At 38.4% G+C, this 24,144-nt stretch overlaps 1 protein-coding gene across 1 annotated transcript; it reads right to left on the bottom strand.

The window, feature by feature from the left end:
- Window positions 1-1,991: 1,991 nt before the first annotated feature.
- Window positions 1,992-23,748, bottom strand: FRG1 (FSHD region gene 1). The gene is made up of 9 exons (XM_004452066.5): window positions 23,197-23,748; window positions 21,083-21,153; window positions 15,229-15,354; window positions 10,401-10,458; window positions 9,282-9,396; window positions 6,961-7,065; window positions 3,859-3,950; window positions 3,277-3,387; window positions 1,992-2,098 (listed from the first exon to the last, which is right to left on the bottom strand). Exons 1-9 carry the CDS (start codon window positions 23,256-23,258, stop codon window positions 2,062-2,064), a joined length of 777 nt encoding a protein of 258 aa, XP_004452123.1. The 5' UTR covers window positions 23,259-23,748; the 3' UTR covers window positions 1,992-2,061.
- Window positions 23,749-24,144: the final 396 nt, after the last annotated feature.

The raw sequence follows: 24,144 nt of genomic DNA, 5'->3' as shown, positions 1-24,144 counted from the left end.
CACCAGATGGGTTTGATAGCAGTTTGGAGATGGTAAGAATGGGTCAGTCAATCTGAAGACAGAGCAAAAGAAGATATCCATTCTGAAAAACAAAATATGAGCAACCAAAGTAAGTTTGGGTGGGGGAGATAGATGGAAAGAGCCTTTTTTTTTCAGGTACTGTGGCCAAGGGGTTGAACCAGGGCGCTCTTATGGGGGAAGCCAGCATACAAACATTGAGCCACATTGGCTCCCGAGTTGATTTTTTCATTTGTTTGCTTGATTTTTTGTTTATTTTTAGAAGGCACCAGGAACCGAACTTGAGACCTCCCATGTGGGAAGCAGGCACTTAACCATTTGAGCCACATCCACTCCTGTTGTTTTTTCGGTTAGTGCTTTTATTTTATCTAACCTTTTTTTGACAAGCTTACTAGACTGGTAAAATGGGAGAATGCTTGGCCAGAGTTATCTTGATTTTGGCAATGCTTTAAAGAAAATTTCTTGTAGAATCATGTCCAAGGGGGAAAATGTGGACCAGATGATAATACGGAGATGCTTGCATTCTTGACCTTGGCTTCTCTCCCAGACCAACATCAGTGTTATAAGGGGCTTTGTATAAAGTACAGTGGCTGGCCAAAGCAGGGACTATCTCGAGCCCTCGAGTAGGTCTCACAACCTTTACATTATCGACGTTTTGGGCTGGATAATTTTTGGCGTTAGGAGTGCATGTCCAGCAGCAATCCTAGCCTCTAAGCACTAGATGCCAGAGTACCCCTGCTCCCACCTTTTTTAAAAAAAAAAGATTTCTCTCCCCTCCCCCCCCCAACCCTGGTTGTCTGTTCTGTGTGTCTATTTGCTGCATCTTTTTTGTTCGCTTCTGTTGTCAGCGGCACGGGAATCTGTGTTTCTTTTTGTTGCATCATCTTCAGCTGCTTCAGCTCTCCGCGTGTGTGGCACCATTCCTGGGCAGGCTGCACTTTCTTTTGCGCTGGGCGGCTCTCCTTACGGGGCACACTCCTTGTGTGTGGGGTTCCCCTACATGGAAGGTATTGCTATGCTGCAGGGCACTCCTTGCGCACCTCAGCACTGCGCATGGATCAGCTCCACATGGGTCAAGGAGGCCCGGGGTTTGAACCGCAGACCTCCCATGTGGTAGACGGATGCCCTGACCACTGGGCCAAGTCCGCCACCCCCACCTACTTTTGTCTCCAGACACTGCCAAACGTCCCCTGGAGGCATGCTCACTGAAACCACTGCTTTGGGGGAAGAGAGTGGTAATCATGTCCTCAACTCAAGAATCGGAAGAGCACAAGATGGGGAAAGGTCCAGCGAGGGGAACAGGAGGGCCCAGTTAGGGCTAGACCTAACAATCAATTCTTACAAAGCTAACACTGGTAGCTTCCGGGCTTGTACAGGGGTCGTGTGACTCTAGATTTGGTGCTGGGTGGGATAAAAAGCTGAGAACGAGACAGGGCCAGGCAGGTAGGCCAGGTTTCAGTCCTGCTGTGCACTGGAACCCACTTAGCGTCTTAAGAACAGAGATGCCCGAGCCCACCTCTGACTTTCCGGGTCAGAATGCTCAGGCACGTGTACCTCAGGGTTCTGTTACACTCCCTGGGTTAGAAGGCATCGGATCACTGGGACAGGAACTCAGGTGGGCTAGAAATAAAACTGCTTTGGAACGGCATGCCTTGGTAATGCTTGGCATCTGACTCTCTCGCAGAGGACAAATGCATTACATCAATAGCCTCTGTGACTGAACTCTCCTGCTCTGTGTTCTGAGCCTATCTGCTCTTCTGTCATATGTCCATTTTCTACCCACTGCTTAAAAACAGCTTTCTTTCTGCCCAGTCCCCTTGGTCTAATACTTGAATTGTCTGTGATCTGGGTAATATTTAAGAGGTAGAATCATGAAGCCTTGTTGATTGGATTGGGAGTTTCTAACTTCCTTTTAAAGGAATCCTGGTTAAGCTATTACTTTAAAAAGAATTTCATTACAGACCCAGACTCTGTAAAAGCACTTCTAATGAATACTTTATTCAGGAAAAAAACAAAAACGGTAAGACAGAAACAAAATCTTGGTCATTTGCAGTATCTATCAGCTTTCAGTTTGGCTCTCCTGTTCAAACAAAGACAAATAAATATTAATCTATGCAAAAAATGCTATAGACAGTCAATATTTATGTCCTACAGACACTAAAAATAAAACTAAATACAAAACATGCTTAGAAATTGTTTGGGCTCCCAGTTTTGCTTATCATGTTACCACAAAAGTTATATTCAAAGGTCTGTGTTCAAATTTTACGTTTCAGTTTTATGTTTCACAAAAAATGGATTCTGATCTTATGAAAGTCTTCTCCTAATATTTAACAAACATTGCCCAATGGCTTTTACAATGCAAAATAGCAGTTTTAATTACCTCCTTTGAATTTAAGCATGCCCTAAAATTTTAACAGGGTGACAATGCTGTATTTTGACAAGTGATAAAAGCTACAAAAGAAAGAACTTATTCTATTTCTTTTGAGTCCAAATTCTGATCATTTTTTATATACCATTCCTGATTTCTTAGAACTAGATATAAGCTAATTTGCTCACCTGGAAACATTTTTTTACATAATTCACTGACTTCAGGTCAGAACTCTGTCAACTAGTTAACGGGAAATATATTAAGCATTACCTTTGTAAAGTAATGTAAAGAAAAGTTTTAAGAGTAAGTTTTCAACACAGCACTTGGCAGAAGATTGAAAGGGATTGAAAGAAATTCTCTTTCAATCTGGCACTTATTTGATCTGCAGCCGTGCTCGTGTTCTACCTGTCTTTTTATGTTGTAAATCTGGGACAATATTTAAATAGGAGTAATAAATACTAATAATGTTCTATGATAAATATCCTGAACACTTCTCAATTCAACTTAATAAAACTGCTTCAATTCCATTAATTTAACTTCTATACTTAGTAATTTTTGCTCTCTTTTTCTTATTATTAGGAATGTGGACTACTCTAATAGCTTCTACAATATTTGACATTTGTCAAACTACTTTCTACCCTTGGTTCTAATAGTTATAAAGATGATGTATGTAAATTTATGAAGTAATTTCAGTCAAACCTGAATTTCTTACAATGAAGTAATTTATGATGTCTTTTCTAGGTAATATTACTAATGTTCTCAATTTAGAAATAAAGTAATTTGGTAAGGTAAAGAAATAACATAAAGCAATTAAAAAGAAGATTGGTTTTGTATATGCTACTTCTACTGACTACTGAAAATAGCTGGAGATAAGTAAAAAATATGCCTACCTGTCCAGAAGAGTCTCATGCAAAAATCCATCTTTCCGAGCCTTTTTGAGAATTTTATTGTCTTCTTTACTTATTTTAAGTTTGTGGTCTTGGAAGCTCTGAAATTTCTTTCTGTTAAAAAAATATTCTTTGAAAAATCTCAAACTTTGCTTATACCTGTACACTGATGAACTTACAAGTACTGCTGAAGCTTTTTTCATTGTCAGAAAGCAGCTTTTCAATAATGCAGGACTCAGTGACCCACCAATCCACAAGGCAGTTATTTGGGTATTTCTAAAAAGCCCCAGGTCTGCTAGGAAACGCTGGCCAGAGTGCCCTGAGTTTTGGTCACGGAACAGCATTTCATGGGCAACATGTTCTGACAAGTGCGCGAACAGGGAGACCTAAGCCAAGTGACTTTATCTTTGAAAACTAGGATAAACAGGAAAACCAACACCTTCAGAGAAGAAAAGCAATCAGCCAGGACTTTGTCCTCGAGTCCACATTATGCTGCCTCTTCTTGTCTTTTAGGTATTTTACTTTAAAAGCTTCTTGAGAAACACCTAACTGTCAAACATGTAGGTATAAAAGGAAAATACATACACATAATTTATTTCACACTGTTTAACATTTCCTTTGTCTTCTTCTGGAATGTCATCTTTTTTCTTGGTTTCTCTTTCAGCACAGGATCTAATCTGGGTATTGGAGAAGTGAACATAACAGATTATACTTTTATTCCTCCCGCTTTTTTTCATTACACAGATTTGAAGGAATTTCTTAAGATAAAAGAAGAAAACGAACACTGTAGCACATCGGTTCAGAAAAAGGCTCTGGCTCGTGTTTTGATTTCATATATACTGCTATTATATGCTTCTCTAAAACACTTGTGTCTAACAGCTAAAGAGGATAAGGAGAAAACAGTTTGAAAAACATTTTACTGGTCAGACCCTGCTGAGTAATTAGGCAGTTTCAGAAATATAATACTGCCTCAAACTAAATGCATTAAGTTCTAATTATTGTTGATAGTGTTCATTCATCAGACTGAAAGTTAAGATAGTACCTACTTTACTTCGCATAATTGCCAAATATATTAAAACTTCCAACGCTTTTACTTTATTGAAACCACTTTTAATCCTCTTTATATCCTCATGAGTCTTGACAGATATTTGCTATCACTTGCCATAAATTAATTGATCCAGATACAGCAAATTAGATCAGGAAGGTGGGGCAAGGAGGGAAGCAGAATTCAGGCTCATAGAATCAACCCAACGGACCCCAGACTCCAGAGAGGCCTCCGTGGCTCAGAATCCAATTCCAAGACTGCTTAGAGTGGTGGCCAGTAACGTGTGTGCCAGTGACACGTGTGCAACAGTTTTGGCTGGGGGTCCTGGAAGACCTGGGTAAAGTCTTGGCTGAGTTCCACGATACAGGACTGCTTTTGGCAAGAGAGTAGGTCATGTTCGGCCACAAAGGTAATCCAGATGAAAAATAAACATGATATAACAAAATTAATTGTAAGTAATTTAAACTAAATATAGGTAAGTCACAGATGCATCAGCATTTTCCTCATGTCCTTTTCCTGAGATATGGTATGGGAGGTCAGGGTGGCCTCTGGGGACAGGCAGGCGTGGGAATAGGTCCTGTCTCCTCTCTACCTTGCTGTGTGGCTTTCAGGAAGTGCGTGATCAAAACAGGTGAGGATGCAAGCAGGGCCGAAGGCTGTTTCCTTATCTGTGAAGTTAAGACAATAGTGATGCTCCTTCACAGGAGCTTTTTGAAAACTGAAGAAGAAATTCATGTGACACACTTGGCAAAGTGCATAGCTACTTGTATTAGTTTTATTTTTATGTAATTTAAAAATGTGATTAAACTTACACTTTTCAAAATATAATAAAGAATGTGTAAGTTTTCGACCGAAATTATTTGATATTTCTGGTAAAGGACCTTTTGAGGAAGTATGTAAGATCTACTGATATTTCTAATTCCTGTGCTGTCAAGAGTGGTAATTCTCCATCAATGAATTCCCAATGATGTAATGAATAATCAGTGATATTCTCATTTGTGTTTAAAAAGATTAGGAATATTTTTCAAGGTTAAAAAATACGAAAAGACTAAAATTGGCTATTATGAAAATTAGGAAATTTTTAAAAATAATAAAAGCACATATGTGACAAAGAATTCTAAAAACAAAGTAAGTACAGATGTTTGATGCTTTTACATTATGCTGGTAGTAGAGAGAAATATAACATGGATTTTTTTGCTTTATTTATAAGGAGTACGGCCATTTTAGAAAAAGTCTTTTCCCCTCCACTCACTAGAGCCTTCGACTTTGGTCCTCCTAATCCACCTGCCTCACGCAGGGAATCGCCTGCCTTACACACGGCGTAGCCATATCAGAAAAGCTGGAACCAGCTGATTTCCCAATAGAGACAAATTTGGCAAGATTCAGTGTGCCCATGACTGGGATAAAATGTTAAGAAAAAGAAAACAATGTGTCAAGAAGGCAAGAGTTATTCTTTAGACGTATCCTCATGCATGTTTGTCATTAAAGATCATGTGGCTTTCCTAAACCTAAGAAATTAAGCCTTAAAAACCTTCATCAAATTCCAGTTAGGAAAACTATCTGGTCAATCCAAGTTATTTTGTCATTTTATCTAGAATTTCACCATGTTAAGAAGATATCTGTAGAACTTGTAAAACACACAGGAGGATTAGGGACTTTGCCCTTGAAGTTCTACCATGACTTTTCTTTATTTTACATAGTGATTATATCATGGATACGCAATTATTTTTAAAAAAGAAAATAATCTAGTGTTCCTCTCATACTTACTGGTTGGAGTACCAGTTAGTACAACCTTCGTGCAGGGCATCTGGTACTATCTAACAAAATTACAAATGAATGTACTCCTTGCGCTGCAATTCTGTTCCTGAAAATTTATCTTTGGATAAATGCACACCTACAACATGATATACATTTAAAGTTACATGTTGTGGTATTGTTTATAAGGGCAAAAGATTGGAAACAATCTAAATTTCCATCTATAAGAGAGTGGTTAAATAAAGTATATCCCTAAAATGGAATAATTGTAAAACTTTGTAGCTATAAAAAGAAAGTGAATAAAGTGAGAGAGTGCCAAATTTGTCTCTATATACTGGTCAGGGATGATCTCCAAGATAGAATATTAAGGAAAAAAATAAAGTCTAGAAGAGTGTGCGTAGGAAGCTACCTTCAGTCTGAAAAAGTAGAAAATTGCCAACATATTCCTGTTTTTACCAAGAAACTCAAGAAGGCTGCATCGAAAAATAAATTAAGGGAGGGGAGAGAGGAACAGAGTAGAAAGGTGACATATTTCCCTAAATGTTTATATTAAAAAAAATTTTGAACCACGTGAACATATCTATTTGAAAAATTAAAATAAAATATAGGAAAGAAAAAAAGAACACCAAGATCTAAAATGAATGTGGAGCTACACCAAAAAAGATAATAATATAAGGAGATAATAGTAAGGTAGCTTGTAGATGTAGTAATTTCACTACCGCACTGTGCAAACACGCCATCAGTTATGGGATTTATAATTAAGCCAATCTGGACATGGTATTTTGAAAAGGAATTAATTAAATCTCTAAGTGGCATCACCTTGCATTGTGAAGAGACCGATCACCTCGTGTGAGAGAGTGTACTAGCCGACAGAACGCCACGATTACCTTGATCATTTCTTCTTCTCCTGCTGTTTTGCTTTTGGCTTCTATGTCACCTGCTTCATTGCATCTAATAAAGCAGCTATTTGAGGCCAATAAAGCCATTTTCCCCTAAATAAAACACAATAATGACAACAGAGCTATGACATAATTGCACGAGAATTTGTAGGAAACCAGAAGACACAAAAATTTATACAGAATCATCTATAAACTTACTACTTGAAGATAACCACAATAAATTCTTTAGTATATTGTTGTAGTAGGACCAAATTAACTGGTAATGTGTGAAACAGACTTGTTTCCTTTGGCCTAAAAGATCAATTGAGGATATAACATTTAAAAGTTTGATTTAAAAGTTAGCTTTAAAGACTTAATAAAAATGTAGGAGCAATATAATTCACAATAATTACTCAAGGAATAGTATTTTAAGTAAAATTAATTTTCTCCAAATTTAGATAATATAAAAATATATAAAAGCTACTCCTTAATATCTTTGAATTTACTGTTTTGACCTTTAAGAATTGATGTTTGAAGAACTTCTGTGTATGGAAAGAAACATTTATACCCTTTATAATTGTTTAATGCTAAATATATTACACTGATTTCTAATAAACAAAACCTTGAAAACTAATTTTCTTGTGTATCTAAATGTGGATGATACATGTGATTAAATTCCATCAACAAATTTAACTGTAATTATAATTTGTAGGTGATTGATTCTTTCGGAAAACTTTGAACACCATAAACATCAGACAAAACAGTAATAAATATAATTATTACAGAATGTAGGGAAAGTTCATCACATCCAGGCACAGAATTGCTAACATGCAGCGGCTGCCTGCCGTCTGGCTGTCGTTTGGTCAGCCTGGGATGTGGCTGCACTGTCCAAGGTGATTAAGCCCATGCTGTGTATCATTCGGCCAAGTTCCTTTTTGGAATCAAGTGTTACTTGTTACATCAGTGAGTTTTAAGTGTCTCTTTCATCATTTAAATGTAAATATTTGAAATTTACTATCTTTTAAAAAAAATTAAGCTCTGTATGACTGTTAGTATCTGACTTGTCATCCTGTCATTAATGATATATTTACCTTTTCTGTTAGTATAATTTTTATTTTATCTCCTATTAGATTAGAATCATCTGGAAGGGAATGCATCTCATCACAATTAGTAGGATCATCAGGAAGTGGTTGCAACCCGTTCACAGGTCATGATATCAATTTAGTGGGTCCTGACCAGTATTTAAAACACACACATACACAAAGAATAAAATACAACAGAAAGTATCAGAGCATATAACATGCAGATAGATAAATATTGTTAAGTGCAACTCTTGTTTCAATTATATATCCACTGGCTACAATATAAAAATGTATTTCTAACTCTGGGCTGAAGTAAAAAAAAAGTATGAAAGCCAATGACCCAGAGATTTGACATAGGAGTTGTGGGAGTGAGTTAAGTAATTTTCTCTGTTGGAAGATGGGTGGCTAATTTATCACCTTGGAAAACACTGCTGGATCCTATCTTGAACCTTGGTTATACATGGCCACTGGTGCTACTACCTCCTGTGCTACTTGGTTATTGTATGACCAACTGGGCCAGATCCTCCTTGCTGTTCTTGAAGTAGAATTTACTTTTGAGAGACTGTTTTCTACTAGTATGCTTTTATTCAATCTTTACTGCTTACACAAATAGGAAAAAAAAACCCCACATCTATGCATACTGCATAAACGAACACAGACTTAACAAAACATCCATATATTGCAATACTTTCCTACTAAAATTAATAAAAATTAACTACTGTCTTCACCCTTCTTCTGTATTAAAACTACCTTTTGGTAATATAATACATATGATTTCTCCTGGGCATCATTATGTAGTAAAGGACCTTCACAGACTGACTTTACTTCAATGAGCCATTATTTGTTCTTTTATGCACAAATCGCCACACTTTGCACACTGTAATATTGCTCTGTGGTCCTCATGATGTCCTAAGGTTTCTGAAAGCATCTTTTATTTCTGTTAATAAAAAGACACTCCTGAACTCTGGTCCGAAACTTAGGACTAGCAACGCTCAAAGGAGTCCTAGTTCTTTAATGACATATAAGAAACCTAGGCACCTGAGTGTACAGGAATGATGGGGGGCAAAAGTACTACTGCTACTTTTGATGCATCATTCTTTGAAATCTTTTCAAGGTTTTGAGTTCATATTGATTTACTCCTGATAGAATGTATTAGGTTATTTACCCTAATTTTGCTTTCTTTCTTTCTTTTTAATTCATAATCTCACTGACTGTTTAAAGACTTTTTCTATTAACAATAACACTTACATCTTGAAAAACTGGCTCCCATTGTTCTCTTGGTCCAATTGCATCTGAACGCCCAACAACAAGTCCATCTGAATTTATACCAAGGTATTTTCCATAGCCAGATTTCAAGGCAATTCTTCAGATTAAGAAAATTGATAAATGTTAAAAACAAGGAAAAGAAAATTCAGAACAGAACTTAAAAATTTATATACAGACACAAGATTTTCTACAATGAGATTTTTATTCGAAGAAATTAATTTTTCTCATTAGCTCTATGAACCCTGTATATACATACAAAAGATAAAAAAAACCCTTTGCTTATTAAGGTAGTTGATAAGCAAATAGTTTCCTCATTTTTCTATTAATTTTGTTTAAAATGTTTACTGTAAAGAAGTTTGCATCTACCGCTTTCATTGTTTTAAAGCGCTTTACCACACTTTCAAAGTATACAAATAATGATCTTGGTATGGTTCTTTAAAGTTATGATTTCTTATTTTTTACTTTTGATCCCAGAATTGAATTTGTACTCACTTATAGGTAATGATAATATATTACAAATCATTACCATATTGATGAACTCAACTGCCAGAATCCTGAAGCTCAGCTTCATGATCTACTATCATACTGTACTGTGCATTGTGAGAATGAGAACGGTCACCTTTTGAAAGTATTGAAAAAATAGTGAGTAAAATATTCTGGTCCTTATGACTATGCAACATTTGCTGCACATTTGAAGAATAATCTTCTCTTCTTCAACCCTCCTGTTTGTCTTTTGACTTCTGACCAGTGAGTTTATATATCACAGCAATATCAGACCAGGTTTTGTCTTATATTCATTTTCTTCACATGATCTTTTAAAAGCCATTTATCTAATTTGGTCTGTGATATTATTAATCATTTCTTCTAGTCTAGTATTACATACTGCTAGGAATCATAATGTATGCTTTCAATCTGAATATATATAAAAAATGACATGTTTTTGAAATGTCACAAAATCAACTCTTCAAAGAATACTGTTTTGCTTTTTATATCAAAATTACTCTCTGGGCTTAAGTTAGTTAGATATTGGATTTTTAAAAATGAATTAAATTAAGTAAAAAAAAAACCTAAAGGTTATATTATTATTAAACTCAAGCTTACCTGGAATCGGACAATTTGACAGCTGTAAACTGCTCTGGAGGACTAGGACCCTCATCAACTACAAAAGGAAAATCATTTAAAAATAATTTGACATTTCTTATAAATACACATGTAAAGATATTCCTTTGCTTTAAGAAATGTAGCTTTTTCTTTTAAAATTAGGACAGCACGAGTAAACACCCAGAGCTCTCTGGAGCTGCTGAAGTGCAAAGCAGCCGGGAGCCGCAGTCTCAACTCTGTGCCCGGCCCGAGGCAGCAGGGGGACTGAGGATCCCAGGGCTAGTGGGGACCGGCTTCTTCCCATGCAGGTCAGACTGCAGGTCTAGCCTAAGACCCAGTGCCACCTCCAGGAGGAAGCTGCAGGGACCTGCGCCAGCCTCTCCGGGAAATTGCCCGCCCAGCCGCAGAGGCTGGTGATTGTCCTGCTCTGGTGGTGCAAGCCACCCCAGGGGCTGCTCTGTGATGGGAACTGGAGGCTTCATTTCCCAGAAACAGGGGAGGAGGAGACGGTTGGCTGCTGATTTCAGCTACTGATTATTAGACTCGCCTGGCTAAGAGATAACCCTGGGAACAGCTGGAGTGTGAATTTGTGTTCAAGTGGGAAAAAGGTCGGTGCCATTTTGACTCCACCCGCAGCCTGAGGGGAAGCCGGGCTGACCAAACATCACGGTGACAGGAGGAACCAGTTTCTTTCACCCAGATCACCTGCAGCCCTGGCCTAGGCTTCAGTCCCACCTCTGGCAGGGAGGAGGCTGGATAGCTCAGCACCAGTTTATCCAGGTAACTGAGGGTACCTTTGGCTGCCACAAACTGAATAATTAAAAGTCTACTGGGGCAACTGTGGTCATCTTGGACCCGCACTGCATAGATTGCTGCCCACACCTGCAGCTTCGTCCATGCCCCAGGAAAGGGAGAAAGGGCGTGAAGCTTTATCAGTTTCTCTGGGCAACTAGAGTCTAGGCCTGCACAACTTGGAGCTGTGACTCTGTCCCTACCTCTGGGAAAGGAGAAAGCTGGAAGAAGCTCATCCTCCCCTGGGGCAATGAGGGCAGCTTGAGCCTCCACAGTTTATAGCACCAACTACATCCTTGGCTCCTACTGCACAACCATCAAGGGAGAAAGGGCAGGAAGCCCTAAACTAAAGAGAAAAACTGCACCCAGAACAAATACCCTAGTAATCCAGATGCCAAGACACCAACAAAAAATTACAATCCACACCAAGAAACAGGAAGATATGGCCCAATTAAAGGAACAAGATAAGCCTCCAGATGACATAAAAGAGGTGAGACAACTAATCAGAGATGTTCAAACAAACCTCCTTAATAAATTCAATGAGATGGCTAAAGAGATTAATGTTATTAAGAAGACACTGGATGAGCACAAAGAAGAATCTGAAAGCCTGCAGAGAAAAACAGCAGATCTTATGGGAATGAAAGGCACAATAAATGAAATTTTAAAAATATTGGAATCATATAATAGCAGATTTGAGGCAGAAGAAAGGATTGATGAGCTTGAAGAAATACTCTCTGAAAGTGAACATACAAAAGAACAGACGAAGAAAAGAATGGAAAAAATTGAACAAGGTCTCAGGGAACTAAACGACAGCCAGAGATGTGCAAACATATGTGTCATGGGTGTCCCAGGAGAAGAAAAGAAGGGAAAGGGGGCAGAAAGAATATTTAAAGAAATAATGTTAGAAAATTTCCCAACCCTATTGAAGGACATGGTATCCCTGTCCAAGAAGCACAGCGTACTCCCATCTAAAAACATCCAAATAGACCAACTCTGAGACACATACTAATCAGAAGGTCAAATGCCAAAGACAAAGAAAGAATTCTGAGAACAGCAAGAGAAAAGCAATGCATAACATATAAGGGATACCCAATAAGATTATGTGCTGATTTCTCACCAGAAACCATGGAGGCAAGAAGACAGTGGTCTAATATATTTAAGATACTACGAAAAAAAAACTTCAAGCCAAGAATTTTATAACCAGCAAGACTGTCTTTCAAAAATGAGGGCAAGATTAGAATATTCACAGATAAAAAGAAATTGAGAGAATTTCTAAGCAAAAGACCAGATTTCCAGGAAATACTAAAGGGTGTGCTAGAGCCTGAAAAGAAAAGACTGGAGAGAGAGGCCTGGAAGAGAGTTTAGAAATGAAGATTATATCAATAAAAGTAACTAAGTGTCAAAAGAGTGGTGAAAAGAAAATATGACAGATAAAACTCAAGTAGTCAGGAATAAACCTAACCAACAATGTAAAGCACTTGTATTCAGAAAAACTGCAACCCAATGTTAAAAGAAATTTAAAAAGTCCTAAATAATTGGAAGAACATTCCATGCTCATGGATTGGAAGACTAAGTATCATTAAAATGTCAATTCTACTCAAATTGATATATAGAATCAATGCAACCCTGATAAAAATTTCACCAGCATTTAAAAAAAAAAAATTGAAAACACAATTAGCAAATTTTTGGGGAAGGGTAAAGGGTCCTGAATAGCCAGAAACATCACAAAAGAAAAGCATACCCTCTATTCCAGACTTTAAATCATACTACCAAGTTATTTATATATATATATATATATATATATATATAGTAGTAAAAACAGCATGGTACTGGCATAAAGACAGAGACACAGACCAATGGAACCAAACTGATGGTTCAGAAACAGACCCTCACATATATGGTCAAGGGATTTTTGATTAGCTTGTCAAACCCACACAGCTCGGGCAGAAAAGTCTATTCAGTAAAATGGTGCTGAAAGAACTGGATATCTATAGCTGAAAGAAGGAAAGAGGACCCCTATCTCAAACCTTATCCAAAAGTTAACTCAAAATGGATCAAAAACCTAAAAATAAAAGCAAGAATCATAAAACTTCTAGAAGAAATTTTAGGAAAATATCTTTAAGAGGTGGTGGTAGGTGGTGGATTCTTAGAGGAGATAAGAGGAGGACTGAGATGGACTACTGATGTTTAATGTATGTAGAAGTTTTAATTAGCTTTACTGTAAAAGTGTGGAAATGTATAGAATGGATGGCAAAACTAGTAATAGCTAGTTTATAAATAGGGATGTGGGTGAAAATGATAGTCTAGGGATGTAAATACCAATTGACAGAAGAGAATAATCTAGGAACTGAATAGCACAGTAAACCAAGAAGTGGATGAGAATTGTGGTCGATAGTACAGATGCAAGAGTGTCCTCTGTGAACTAGAGCAAATGTATATTACTACTTCACCGTTTTGGGAACGCATGGGAAAAATAGAATATGAGTGATCTCTGGACTGTGGTTAGCAGTAATAATATAATATTCTTGCATCTATGCCAAAGATGTACTGTGTTGATAATGGGGCAGTATGGAAAATGTGAACCAAATGTATACTATGGACATGGTAATAATCAGATATTATCTGATTGTTGATAAGGGGGTGTTGCTTGGGAATTCTGCATATGTGCATGATAGTTTCATAAGTTTACAACTTCTGTTGTAAATATAATACTTCTGTTTAAATATAATAATAAGGTGTGTTGGGGGAAAAACACACCAAATATAAGATAAGGACTATAATTAGTAGTAAAATTTTGACAATATTCTTTCGTAATTTGTAACAAACATCTCATGACAAGGCAAGGTGTTGGTAGAGGGTTGATGTATGGGGCCCCTGTATGATGTTATCCATGTTTGCTTTGTCAGTTTACAACTTTTATTATACACTTAATTGTTCATGTTTGTTCATATATATAAATGACATAAAGATAATAACAATAGGGAGGGTTGTGGGAAAATACTTTGGTTAGTAGTAATATTTTGACAATGCTCTTTAATCATTAGTTAAAAAGGTTTAACAACAATGTAAGGTATTGGTGGTATGGTGAGTTATAAGAGTCCTGTATGATGTTATATATGTTTGTTTTGTAAGTTCACAACTATTATTATACACTTATTCTTTATATCTGTTTGTATGTGGGTAATGTATTTCAATAAATTAATTTAAAAAATTAGGACAGCATAACACTTACAAATTAGTGGTGTAAACATCAGAGTATGTCAATGGCGAAAGTAATTCTGACCTTTTAAACTACTTGCCTTTCCCACTATGAAATGATGAATTAATTTGTTAATGGGTAAAATGGAATAAAGTTGGCTGTTCCTAATCTAAATGTAAGAATATTGTGATATAATTGTAAAAATACAGTACCTGTAATATCAAGATCTACTTTACTTCTTATAACCTAGTCTTACTTAATAAGGTAGGATGGCATGTGCTTACTAAGGCACTTCCAAGGTTTTAAAATATGCAGTACATAAACATATAAGCAATTAATATTTTAAAAACCCAATGTTCTCATTTATTTATATCATTCCGACCAAATGATACTGCTTTTCACCTTGTAATTACCTGACACTTCAATAGTACTTCCTGCAATGGGCTAAAGGGAAGGAGATATAAAGCGTCAAATTGCCAATTGCATCTTAGGTGAGTTTTGGCAAAAGGTCTCAAGGATAATGAAATTCAAACATTTGACTCAACCAGGTTTTCTTTTTTTCTTTCCACTTGCTATTTCAATTATTCAAGTTGTTGTATTTCAATAAATACTCTTTTAGAACTATACAGTATGTTTCCAAATGCTTATCTGGAAAAAGGGAGTAGCCAATAGTTGATAGATTTTCAGAGAGGAAACAAGTGGAAGTGTCAGATACAACAGTTCCACTCCCTTGGAGGTACCTGACGCTAGTTAGACTTTGGCTGAGGGAAATAAGTGTCCCAAAACACTGACTTTTCAAGTAGCCGTTCCCCTTCCACCGCTTCTACCAGCACTGACCTTCTTTATGTGGAGCTCCCAATGTAAAAAGACCATTGTCAAGAGCGTGTATATAGGTTCCTTTATCCATTTCAATGGCTATGGTTCCGGAAATTTCACCAAAGTTGGTTACTGTCCACCAGATTCCTGAAAAATAAAATCAGTATATTTTAGGTGCGGCCCAAAGTTCTTTTTGTTGTTGTAATTATAACTTATTTTTAAAAACTTTTTATTTTGCAGTTATAAGAAATAGAGAGATCCCATATAATCTTCTCCCAGTTCTCCCAATAATAGTATCTTGCATGAATATAGTGCGATGTCAGAACCAAGAAACTGACAATGATACAACTGTGGACCTTATTCAGATTTTACAAGTTTTACATGCACTCTCTTGTGGGTATGTATAGATTCATGAGACCACCACCAGTCAAGATGAGACTATTTCAAATACTAAAAATACCTAGGCAATACATGGGAAGATATGACAAGACATACAGAGAACAGTCTCTCATTCCAGCCCTCGGCAACCCAGGCCTGCTTTCAAGAGGCAAGTGGAATCCCTCCAGAAAGATTTTCGAGCACAGTAACCATAACTGTGATTTTTAGATGAAATGCGAAATGAGCAGAAAATCATGTACACTGTGTCTGGTTCACCAACAGAAATGCTAAACTCTGCGGTCTACTTATTTCAACAAATCATTGCGAGAATTTATATTCTAACAGAAAAAAAGATGGCCTCAAATCCTCCCTTGAACAGTACTATAGTTAGAGTAGAAGTGAGTCAACCAATGACTGGATATTAGATGATATTAAAGAATTCTGGTTAATTTTGTTAGGTTTGATAACAACACTGTGTTAGAAAAAGAAAGAGTACAATAGAGGGAGACAGAGAAAGAGAGAGAAAAGATCTTATAAGCGATGTACATTTACGTGTCTTTAGGTGAAATGACATTGTATCTGTGATTTAACATTCTGCAGAATAAAATGCACCAAAGTGTGCAAGTATATGTACAAATGAAACGAGGTAGACAAAAGCTTTATAACTACTAAAACTGGAGTATAGAAACATGGGGGATTCATTATTCTCTTCTCTCTCCTTTTGTGTTAATTAAAAATTTCCATAATAAAAAATTAAAAAAATGTTGCTCAAAATGTCCTATTTAGCGAAACAGTTCAGGTAGTTCACAATTAATTTAAAAATATATTAGTAAAATTTAACTAAAGACTATTAGAAAGCAATAAAAATAATAATTTTAATGAGGTTTAGATGATGAGTTATTTCTGACTTGAAACTATAATCATTTCCAGTGAAAGAAACAAGTGCTTTATTCAGAATTGTGATCAACAGCCTTGTGATCTTCAAAAATTTCTTAAGAATACAATAGTTAAGGAGTTTTAAATTATTTGCATTTTAATTATTTGCTTTACGACATGTTTATGACATGACATGTTGGGCAGAGGAGGAAGGACCTGTATTTTGAGAACCTTTCTCTGTCTACCACCCGTCTCCCGAGCCGCTCACAACCCTCCGGCCAGTGGCCACGGCCTACCCAGGAATGCACTGAGGAGGCCACGGGCACGAGGGGTGCTTGTGAGGGCTTACCTGACGTTTCACCTGCCCAAAGCTGGTGTGCCAGAGGTCTCCCTGAAGTCTCTCCCATAACTGTGTCCTTGGCACAAAGCACCAAATATCTGAGCTTTGGAAATGCAATTCCCTTCATCTGTTGCACTGTCGTCTAGAATCACTCACGAAACTGCTGCAGGAAGCTGCCCGAGCCCAGGCATAGCCTTAACTCCTGGAAAAGCCGGTGGTACAGAGGAGTTTCACAACCATCCCACTTTAGGGGCGGGCGGCCGCCGCCTGGCGGTCAGTTCCGGGCGGCTTTATTTCCAAACCTAGCAGAGCTCCCTGAAACTACTTCCTCACAGATGCTCTTCTGTAACAGTGCTCAGACGTGGTGATTTCCACGTGAGAGGCAGAAGTCCTATTTACCAACCCCCTCTGGCTTCAGGTCTTCCTTTTAGATCTCTGTGTGGAAATCAACAGAATGGCTTTAGAGCTTTTTAAAAATTTTCTTTTTAAAACAAGCATACATTTCACAAAACCAGAACAAAAGAAGGTGGGAGGGACAGAGAGGAAAAGGCAGGGAGGGCGTTCCTCTTCCGGAGGTAAATGGTCTAGACACTGGACGGCATGCATGAGAACACTGGTCAGCGGCTGGACACCAGGCAGAGCAGCACTGGGAGCTCCGAGCGAAACCTGCACTTCACTTCACATTTCTGCCCACGGCAGCTTCTGGACCAGAGGTGGGGAGCTCGTGGCGCCGAGAGCTGTGGCGTGCTGCAGTAGCCGGCGTTCACGGAGAAGGTGCTGAGGAGGGCTCCACGGGGTGGACGAGGCACCCGCAGTCCCTGGGCAGGGCCGCGCGGGGCACGCCTTCTCGGCCTCAGAGCCGCACAGCCCCGCGCCAGCGATGAGGCGACGCCGGGAGCTGCTGGGGCGGGCAGAGCTGAGGCCTCGGGCGTCCGGCTGAGGCTCCCGGAAGACCACTTCCTGGAGTGAGGGCCATACAATAAGTCTACTAAAGAAAAACCCAAGCCTGACAGGACCAGAAGATCCTCAAGTAATTAACCGGACTTCAGGACAAGGAGGATTATCAGAGTAAAGAGGGACGTTTATTAGGATAAATATGTGGCTTCATCAGGAAGCCGGCCATCCTAAATGTGTGTGCGTTACTAACAGAGTTTCTAAATACTTTAGGCAAATGTATTTTGTTTTATTTTACTTTTATTTTAGGTGAAAGAAGAAATCACAGGGGAAATATATTATTTTAAAATGAATGAAAATGAAAATAAAATATAAAAATTTGTGGATGTAGTTAAGTGGTGTAGGAAGGGTCTAAACTCCTGTTTTAAGAAGCTATAAAACAAGAGCAATTTTTACCAAAACAAGTAAAAGGCAAGAAACAATAGAGTGGAAATAAATAAAATAGCAAATGAACAAAGAGAGGAAATAAATGTTACCGAAAGTTGGGGTTTGAAAAGATTAACAAGTTGGCAAACCTCTAGCATAATTGATTTATCCAGGAAAAAAAAGTGTGAAAGCATTACTAAGATGAGGAATTAATGAGGGTAATATAAGACAGACTATAACATTAAAAGGCTAATAAGGGAATACTATGAACCACTTTATGCCTACAAATTCAACAATTCACATGAAATGAAGAATTTCTTGAAAGACATACTAAAACTGACAAGAGAAAATCTGAAAACATCTAGCAAAGAACTTTAACTCATAATTTAAAACTTTCCTACACACACATATACATACACACACACACAACCAAACCAACAACAACAACAAAACCCTGGTGAATTCTACCAAACATTTAAAGAAAAAATAATACCCATTCTTACACAGCTGTTTTCAGAAAATGGAGGAAGAGAGAGTCCTTCCCAGCTCATTTTATGAGGACAATTTTACCTTGATACCAAAATCAAATAAAGGTATTTCAAGAAATGGAAATCACAGCCAATATCCCTCATCAACACAGATAGGGAAATCTTTTAAAATACCAGTAAGTTGAATCCAGTAATAGCTATATCAAAAGATAACATGGGAAGCAGATTTGGCCCAGTGGTTAGGGCGTCCACCTACCACATGGGAGGTCTGCAGTTCAAATCCAGGGCCTCCTTGACCCATGTGGAGCTGGCCCATGCGCAGCGTTGATGCACGGAAGGAGTGCCCTGCCATGCAGGGGTGCCCACCGTGTCAGGGAGCCCCACGTGCAAGGAGTGCGCCCCGTAAGGAGAGCCGCCTAGCGTGAAAGAAAGTGCAGCCTGCCCAGGAATGGCGCCGCACACACGGAGAGCTGACACAAGATGACGCAACAAAAAGAAACACAGATTCCTGTGCCACTGACAACAACAGAAGTAGACAAAGAAGACGACGCAGCAAATAGACACAGAGAACAGACAACTGGGGCGGGGGCGGTGGGGGGAAGGGGAGAGAAATAAATAAATAAATAAAAAATCTTAAAAAAAAAGAGATAATATGACTAAGTAAGGTTTATCTTAGGAATGCAAGGCTGACTTAAGAACTGAAAATGAAACCAGTATAATTCATTAGCAGAATAAATGAAGAAACTCATATAATTATCTCCATAGATGCAGAAAAATCATTTGACAGAATTAAACACCTTTATAATAACAACTCTCAGTAAGCTAAGTTTTAAAGGAAACATTTTCATTTTGTTAAAGGACACCTGCTAATGTCCTGTAGTTAATATCATATAGCATGAAACTATAAAACACTAAGGAATACATTTTAAAAAGAGCTGTACACTATGAAAACTACAAATCACTGTTGAGAATCAATACTGTTAAGTTGTCAAGTCTCCTGAATTACCCAGATTCAACAAAACACTCTCCCCCCAAATCCAGCAAGCTTTTTTGTAGAAATTAACAAGCTGAGTCTAAAATTTACATGAAAACGCAAAGTACCTAGAATAGTCAAAAAACAACAACAAAAACCCCAAAACAACAAAATCTTGACGACTGCTTCACATCATACCAAAAATGAATTTGAGTTGGATCAGAGACCTAATGCAAAAACTAAAATGGTGAAGCCCCAAAGGAAGATGCAGAAGAGAATGTCTGTGACTTTGGAGTAAGCAAAGAATTCTTAGATTAGAGAGAGAAGGCTGGGAAAAAAAAAAAAAAGGGTTGGGAGGTTGGCTTTACAAAATTTAAAACTTCTGCTCATCAAAACAAAACAGAACATCAAGAATATCAAACAGCAAACCACAGACTGGCAGAAAAAACTAGCAAACATAAATGTGACAAAAGATTTGCATCCACAATATACAAAGTTGTACCTCAACAGCAAAAAAAACACAGCAAAGTTTAATAAATGGGCAAAATTTCTGAACAAACACTTCATGAAAGAATATATTCAAAGAACCATTAAGTACATAAAAAGTCACAAGTCATCACAAGTCATCAGGAAAGCAGAATGACTTCACACCCCCTTAGAATGGCTCACTTTAAAAAGACTGAAAACACCATCAAATGTCGTGGGCATTAATACATGAACACTTTCTTGGTGGGAGTGTAGGAGAGTACAACTGGCCATTTCTCATTAATATTCATCTATTCTTTTATCCAACAATTCCACATTTAGATATGTACACCAGATATTCACCCCAATTTTAGAATTGTTGATTTTCTATTTCAAAGAAATATGAGATTTTCTACAACATATGCTTTATATCATTTCACATAAAATGTAAAGAAACCTTAATTTATGAAGTTTTAAAATGGAACTTTCTCTGTTTTAAAAGTGATGAAAAAGGGCTTGAAAGTATAGGTGTGGAAGGGATAGAAGAATGAAGTGGAACAGTCTGGTTGAGGGTGTTTGGGCCAGTTACCATTTATAGGCTACCTTAATGTTCTACTTGGTTTAATGAAGATTTTCACTCATTTTTACAGTTTACAAAATTATTCTTTTTATTGTGACTACAATTCCTTTGGGAACAAATAAATCACTATAATTAAAATGCATACATGTTCAAAGAAAATAAGTTGTAAAACATATTTGGTTAAATAATATTTACCTATATTAGTCCTTGAAATTATGTATCAGAATCTCTGGGCAATTATGTAGTCTAATGGTACCTATTAAATCAGAGAGTTATGTTACCTCTATCCTGTGCTTTATTCTGATAATGAAGAAAGGTTATCAGTGATATCTACTGTGCTAGAGAATAAAATGAAACTATATTTGAAAATAATATGTTAGCACTTTAGGAAAATATTAATAGGAACTCAACAGATACTGGTTTTTCTCAGAATAAAGTACTGAAAACTGACTCACCAACAATATCAAGTTGGGTTTCATCTTCCTCTTCTCTTTTCCTCTTCTTATCTTTGCTTTTTTTCTTCTTACTACAAGAGATAATTTATATGGAAGGGTTTAAATGTATTGATTTGTATGTTAATTATCACAGGACAGAAGTTTAGAAGAGTCTGTAAAACTGCACACTGATTTGCAATAATTTACATTGACCTATCATTTGTACTTATAGTACTGGGAGTCGCTTCTGGCACTGAACATATTGCATAGTAGTTAAGAGTACAGACCCAGGAGGCAACTTGCCGGTTTGGAAGACTGACTCTGCCATACTGTGTGATTTTTAGGAAGGTTACTTAACTTCTCTTAGTTTCCCTACCTATAAAATGGTCATAATAATCTAACACACTTAATAAAGTTGTTGGGAGGATTGAGAGTTAATATGTACCCTCATATATGGGGAATGTGAAATGACACAGCCACTTTGGAAAACAGTTTGGGGTTTCTCAAAAAGTTAAAAACAGAGCTACCATATGACCAACAATTCCACTCCTAGGTATATACCCAAGATATTGAAACACAGGCTCACACAAAAACGTGTGTGAATATTCTTAGCAGCATTATTCAATTATTCATGACAGCCCCAAAGTGGAAACAACCCAAATGTTCATCAGCTGATGAATGGATATACAAAATGTACTATCACACATAAAGGACTATTATTCAGCCATAAAAAGAATGAAGTACTGATATATACTACAATATGGGTGAAACTTAAAAACATTACGTTAAGTGAAAGAAGCCAGACACAAAAGGTCATATGTTGTATGGTTCCATTTATGTGAAATGTTTGGAATAGAAAACTCCAAAGAGACAGAAAGTAGATTAGATGTTGGAGGCTGGGAAGAGGGAGACTAGGAAGTGACTGCTAATTGGTACCAAGTCACTTTTTGGGGTGATGAAAATATTCTGGAATTAGACAGTGGTAATGATTGCCCAATCTTGTAAATATAATAAAAAAACAATGAATTGTGAAAGAGTGAACCTTATGGTATATGACTATCGCAATGGAAAACAGAAACAAAAACAAAACGCAAGGATCATTTAAAAAAGTGAGTATGTAAAGTGCTTTCAACAGTTCTTGGCACAAAAGAGAGTACTATTTCTAAGTGATAATTGTAATCGATAGTTACGAGAATACACATGTCTGCATTTTCAAATGAAGTAAGTTTTCGTAACTAAACCCTCCACCCACCAGCAAAATCAGACAGTAAAAGTTTCGTATTTATTCAGAAAAAGGTCTACATGTCAGATCACTAGGCAGAGTTCTCAACGGCATTGGCTTCAATTTGTTTCTCGACACCTCTTTTCCATCTCACCTAAAAGTACCAAACACTGTCACTAAGGCCAGGATATACTTAACATTTATAAGAAGCGTCAATCCTGTACAAATCCACCACTTCGAAAAGAGATGGAGATATATGTGGATGGATATTTTTTCCTAAAAGTCTAGAATCACAAATCACAACTATCACCTTCTCCTTGCACTTGGCTCTGCTTACTTACTGGATATATGCAACCTCATTTACCTCTCATAAAATCCTATTTGAATAGCGTTACTAATCCCTCCTAATAAATAGCTGAGACTCAATAATATTAACTTGCCCCAAACCAAAAATTCTGTAACTGATTCATACTCAAATCCCAATCAAGGCCCACATCCTTAACCACGATGTCGTTTAGTCTAGTTTCACTTCTCGTGCTACATTAAAAATTGTAAACAAAATTGTGTGTGTGTGGGAGAGGGTCAGGGGTCAATGGTGAAAATACTTATCTCTAAACTAAGAAAGTTTTCGTTACCATTGGCGTGATCAGACCCATCATGCGGAGTCTGGACGGAGGCCGCAGGGCCAGACAGGGGACTCCAACAGGTGGCTCCCGGGCTCTGGACCGCCCACTTCTGTCCGCTCCCTTCTCAGGGCGCAGCACCTGGACGACGTGGGAATCGAGGCGCTCGGCAGTCCACCCCTCCAGGCCCAAGGGCTGGGACCTAAACGACAGCCCTCTACGGTTCCCACGGGACGGGAGGGGCGTGTCAGAGAAGAACGAAAGAATCCCCCACCAGCCTCCCGTCTCACCTCTTAGCCTTGGTTCCCTTGAGCACGAGTTTGGTGGACTTCACATAGGAATATTCGGCCATGGTTCTGGAACACTTCTAGCCCGCCCGGAGCAAAATACCTTGACTGGGGCCGGAAAGGCCAAGGAAGGCGGAAAGGCGGCGCTGGAGCAAGGATTCTCTCAAAGCATACCAAGCAGCGGTGGCGGATGCTTTTATGAATTCGTCTTTTTCGCCTGAAGAGTCTTAACCAGAAAAATTCACTTCCTGTTTACTTGCCTGGCACTACGGCGACTGCAAAGAACCTAAATATGCCAGTCTTCATTCACTCTAAGGCGGCTGTGAAGGGCCTAAATACACTGGCTTCAACGCTCTACGGCGGCCACAAAGGGACTAAATACACTGGCGGTCATTCGCTCTACGGCGACCGCAAAGGCGTAAATACGCTGGCGTTCATTCGCTCTACGGCGACGGCAAAATGACCTAAATACACTGGCGTTCATTCGCTTTAGGTGTGACCGCAAAGGACGAAATACTCTGGCGCTCATTCGCTCAATGGCGGTTGCAAAGGGCCAAATATAACGGTCAAAAAAGGCCTAACTACATCGGCCGTCGCCCGCTCTACGGCGGCCGCAAAGGGCCTAAATACATCGGCGTTCATTCTCGCTCGCGGAGTTCTGAGGACCTTTCAGGGCTTTCCCTGAGGAGGGAACCCGGAGCCGCGTGCCCTCTGCTGGACGTGGCTGGTTGGGACAGCCTCCTGCTGGGCCTGAGGAGCCGGCCGCAGTCTCCTCGGCAGTGGGTAGAATGGCCCGGGCCGCCTCCCTGCTCCCGTGTAGGGACCCGGCGGACTGCGGGGCGGGCGCCGGGGAGCGGCGCGGCCGGCGGGACGCGGCTTCCGGTCACCTCCTCGCGCTGTGTTGGCCAGGGCACTCGAGTGGCCGGGGAACCCGTAGGGGACACAGCTCAG

The sequence above is a fragment of the Dasypus novemcinctus genome, chromosome 29 (assembly GCF_030445035.2).
Source record: "Dasypus novemcinctus isolate mDasNov1 chromosome 29, mDasNov1.1.hap2, whole genome shotgun sequence".
Taxonomy (NCBI): Eukaryota; Metazoa; Chordata; class Mammalia; order Cingulata; family Dasypodidae; genus Dasypus; species Dasypus novemcinctus.
The sequence above is the reverse complement of the archived record's forward strand: the minus strand, read 5'-3'. Positions and strand labels throughout refer to the sequence as shown.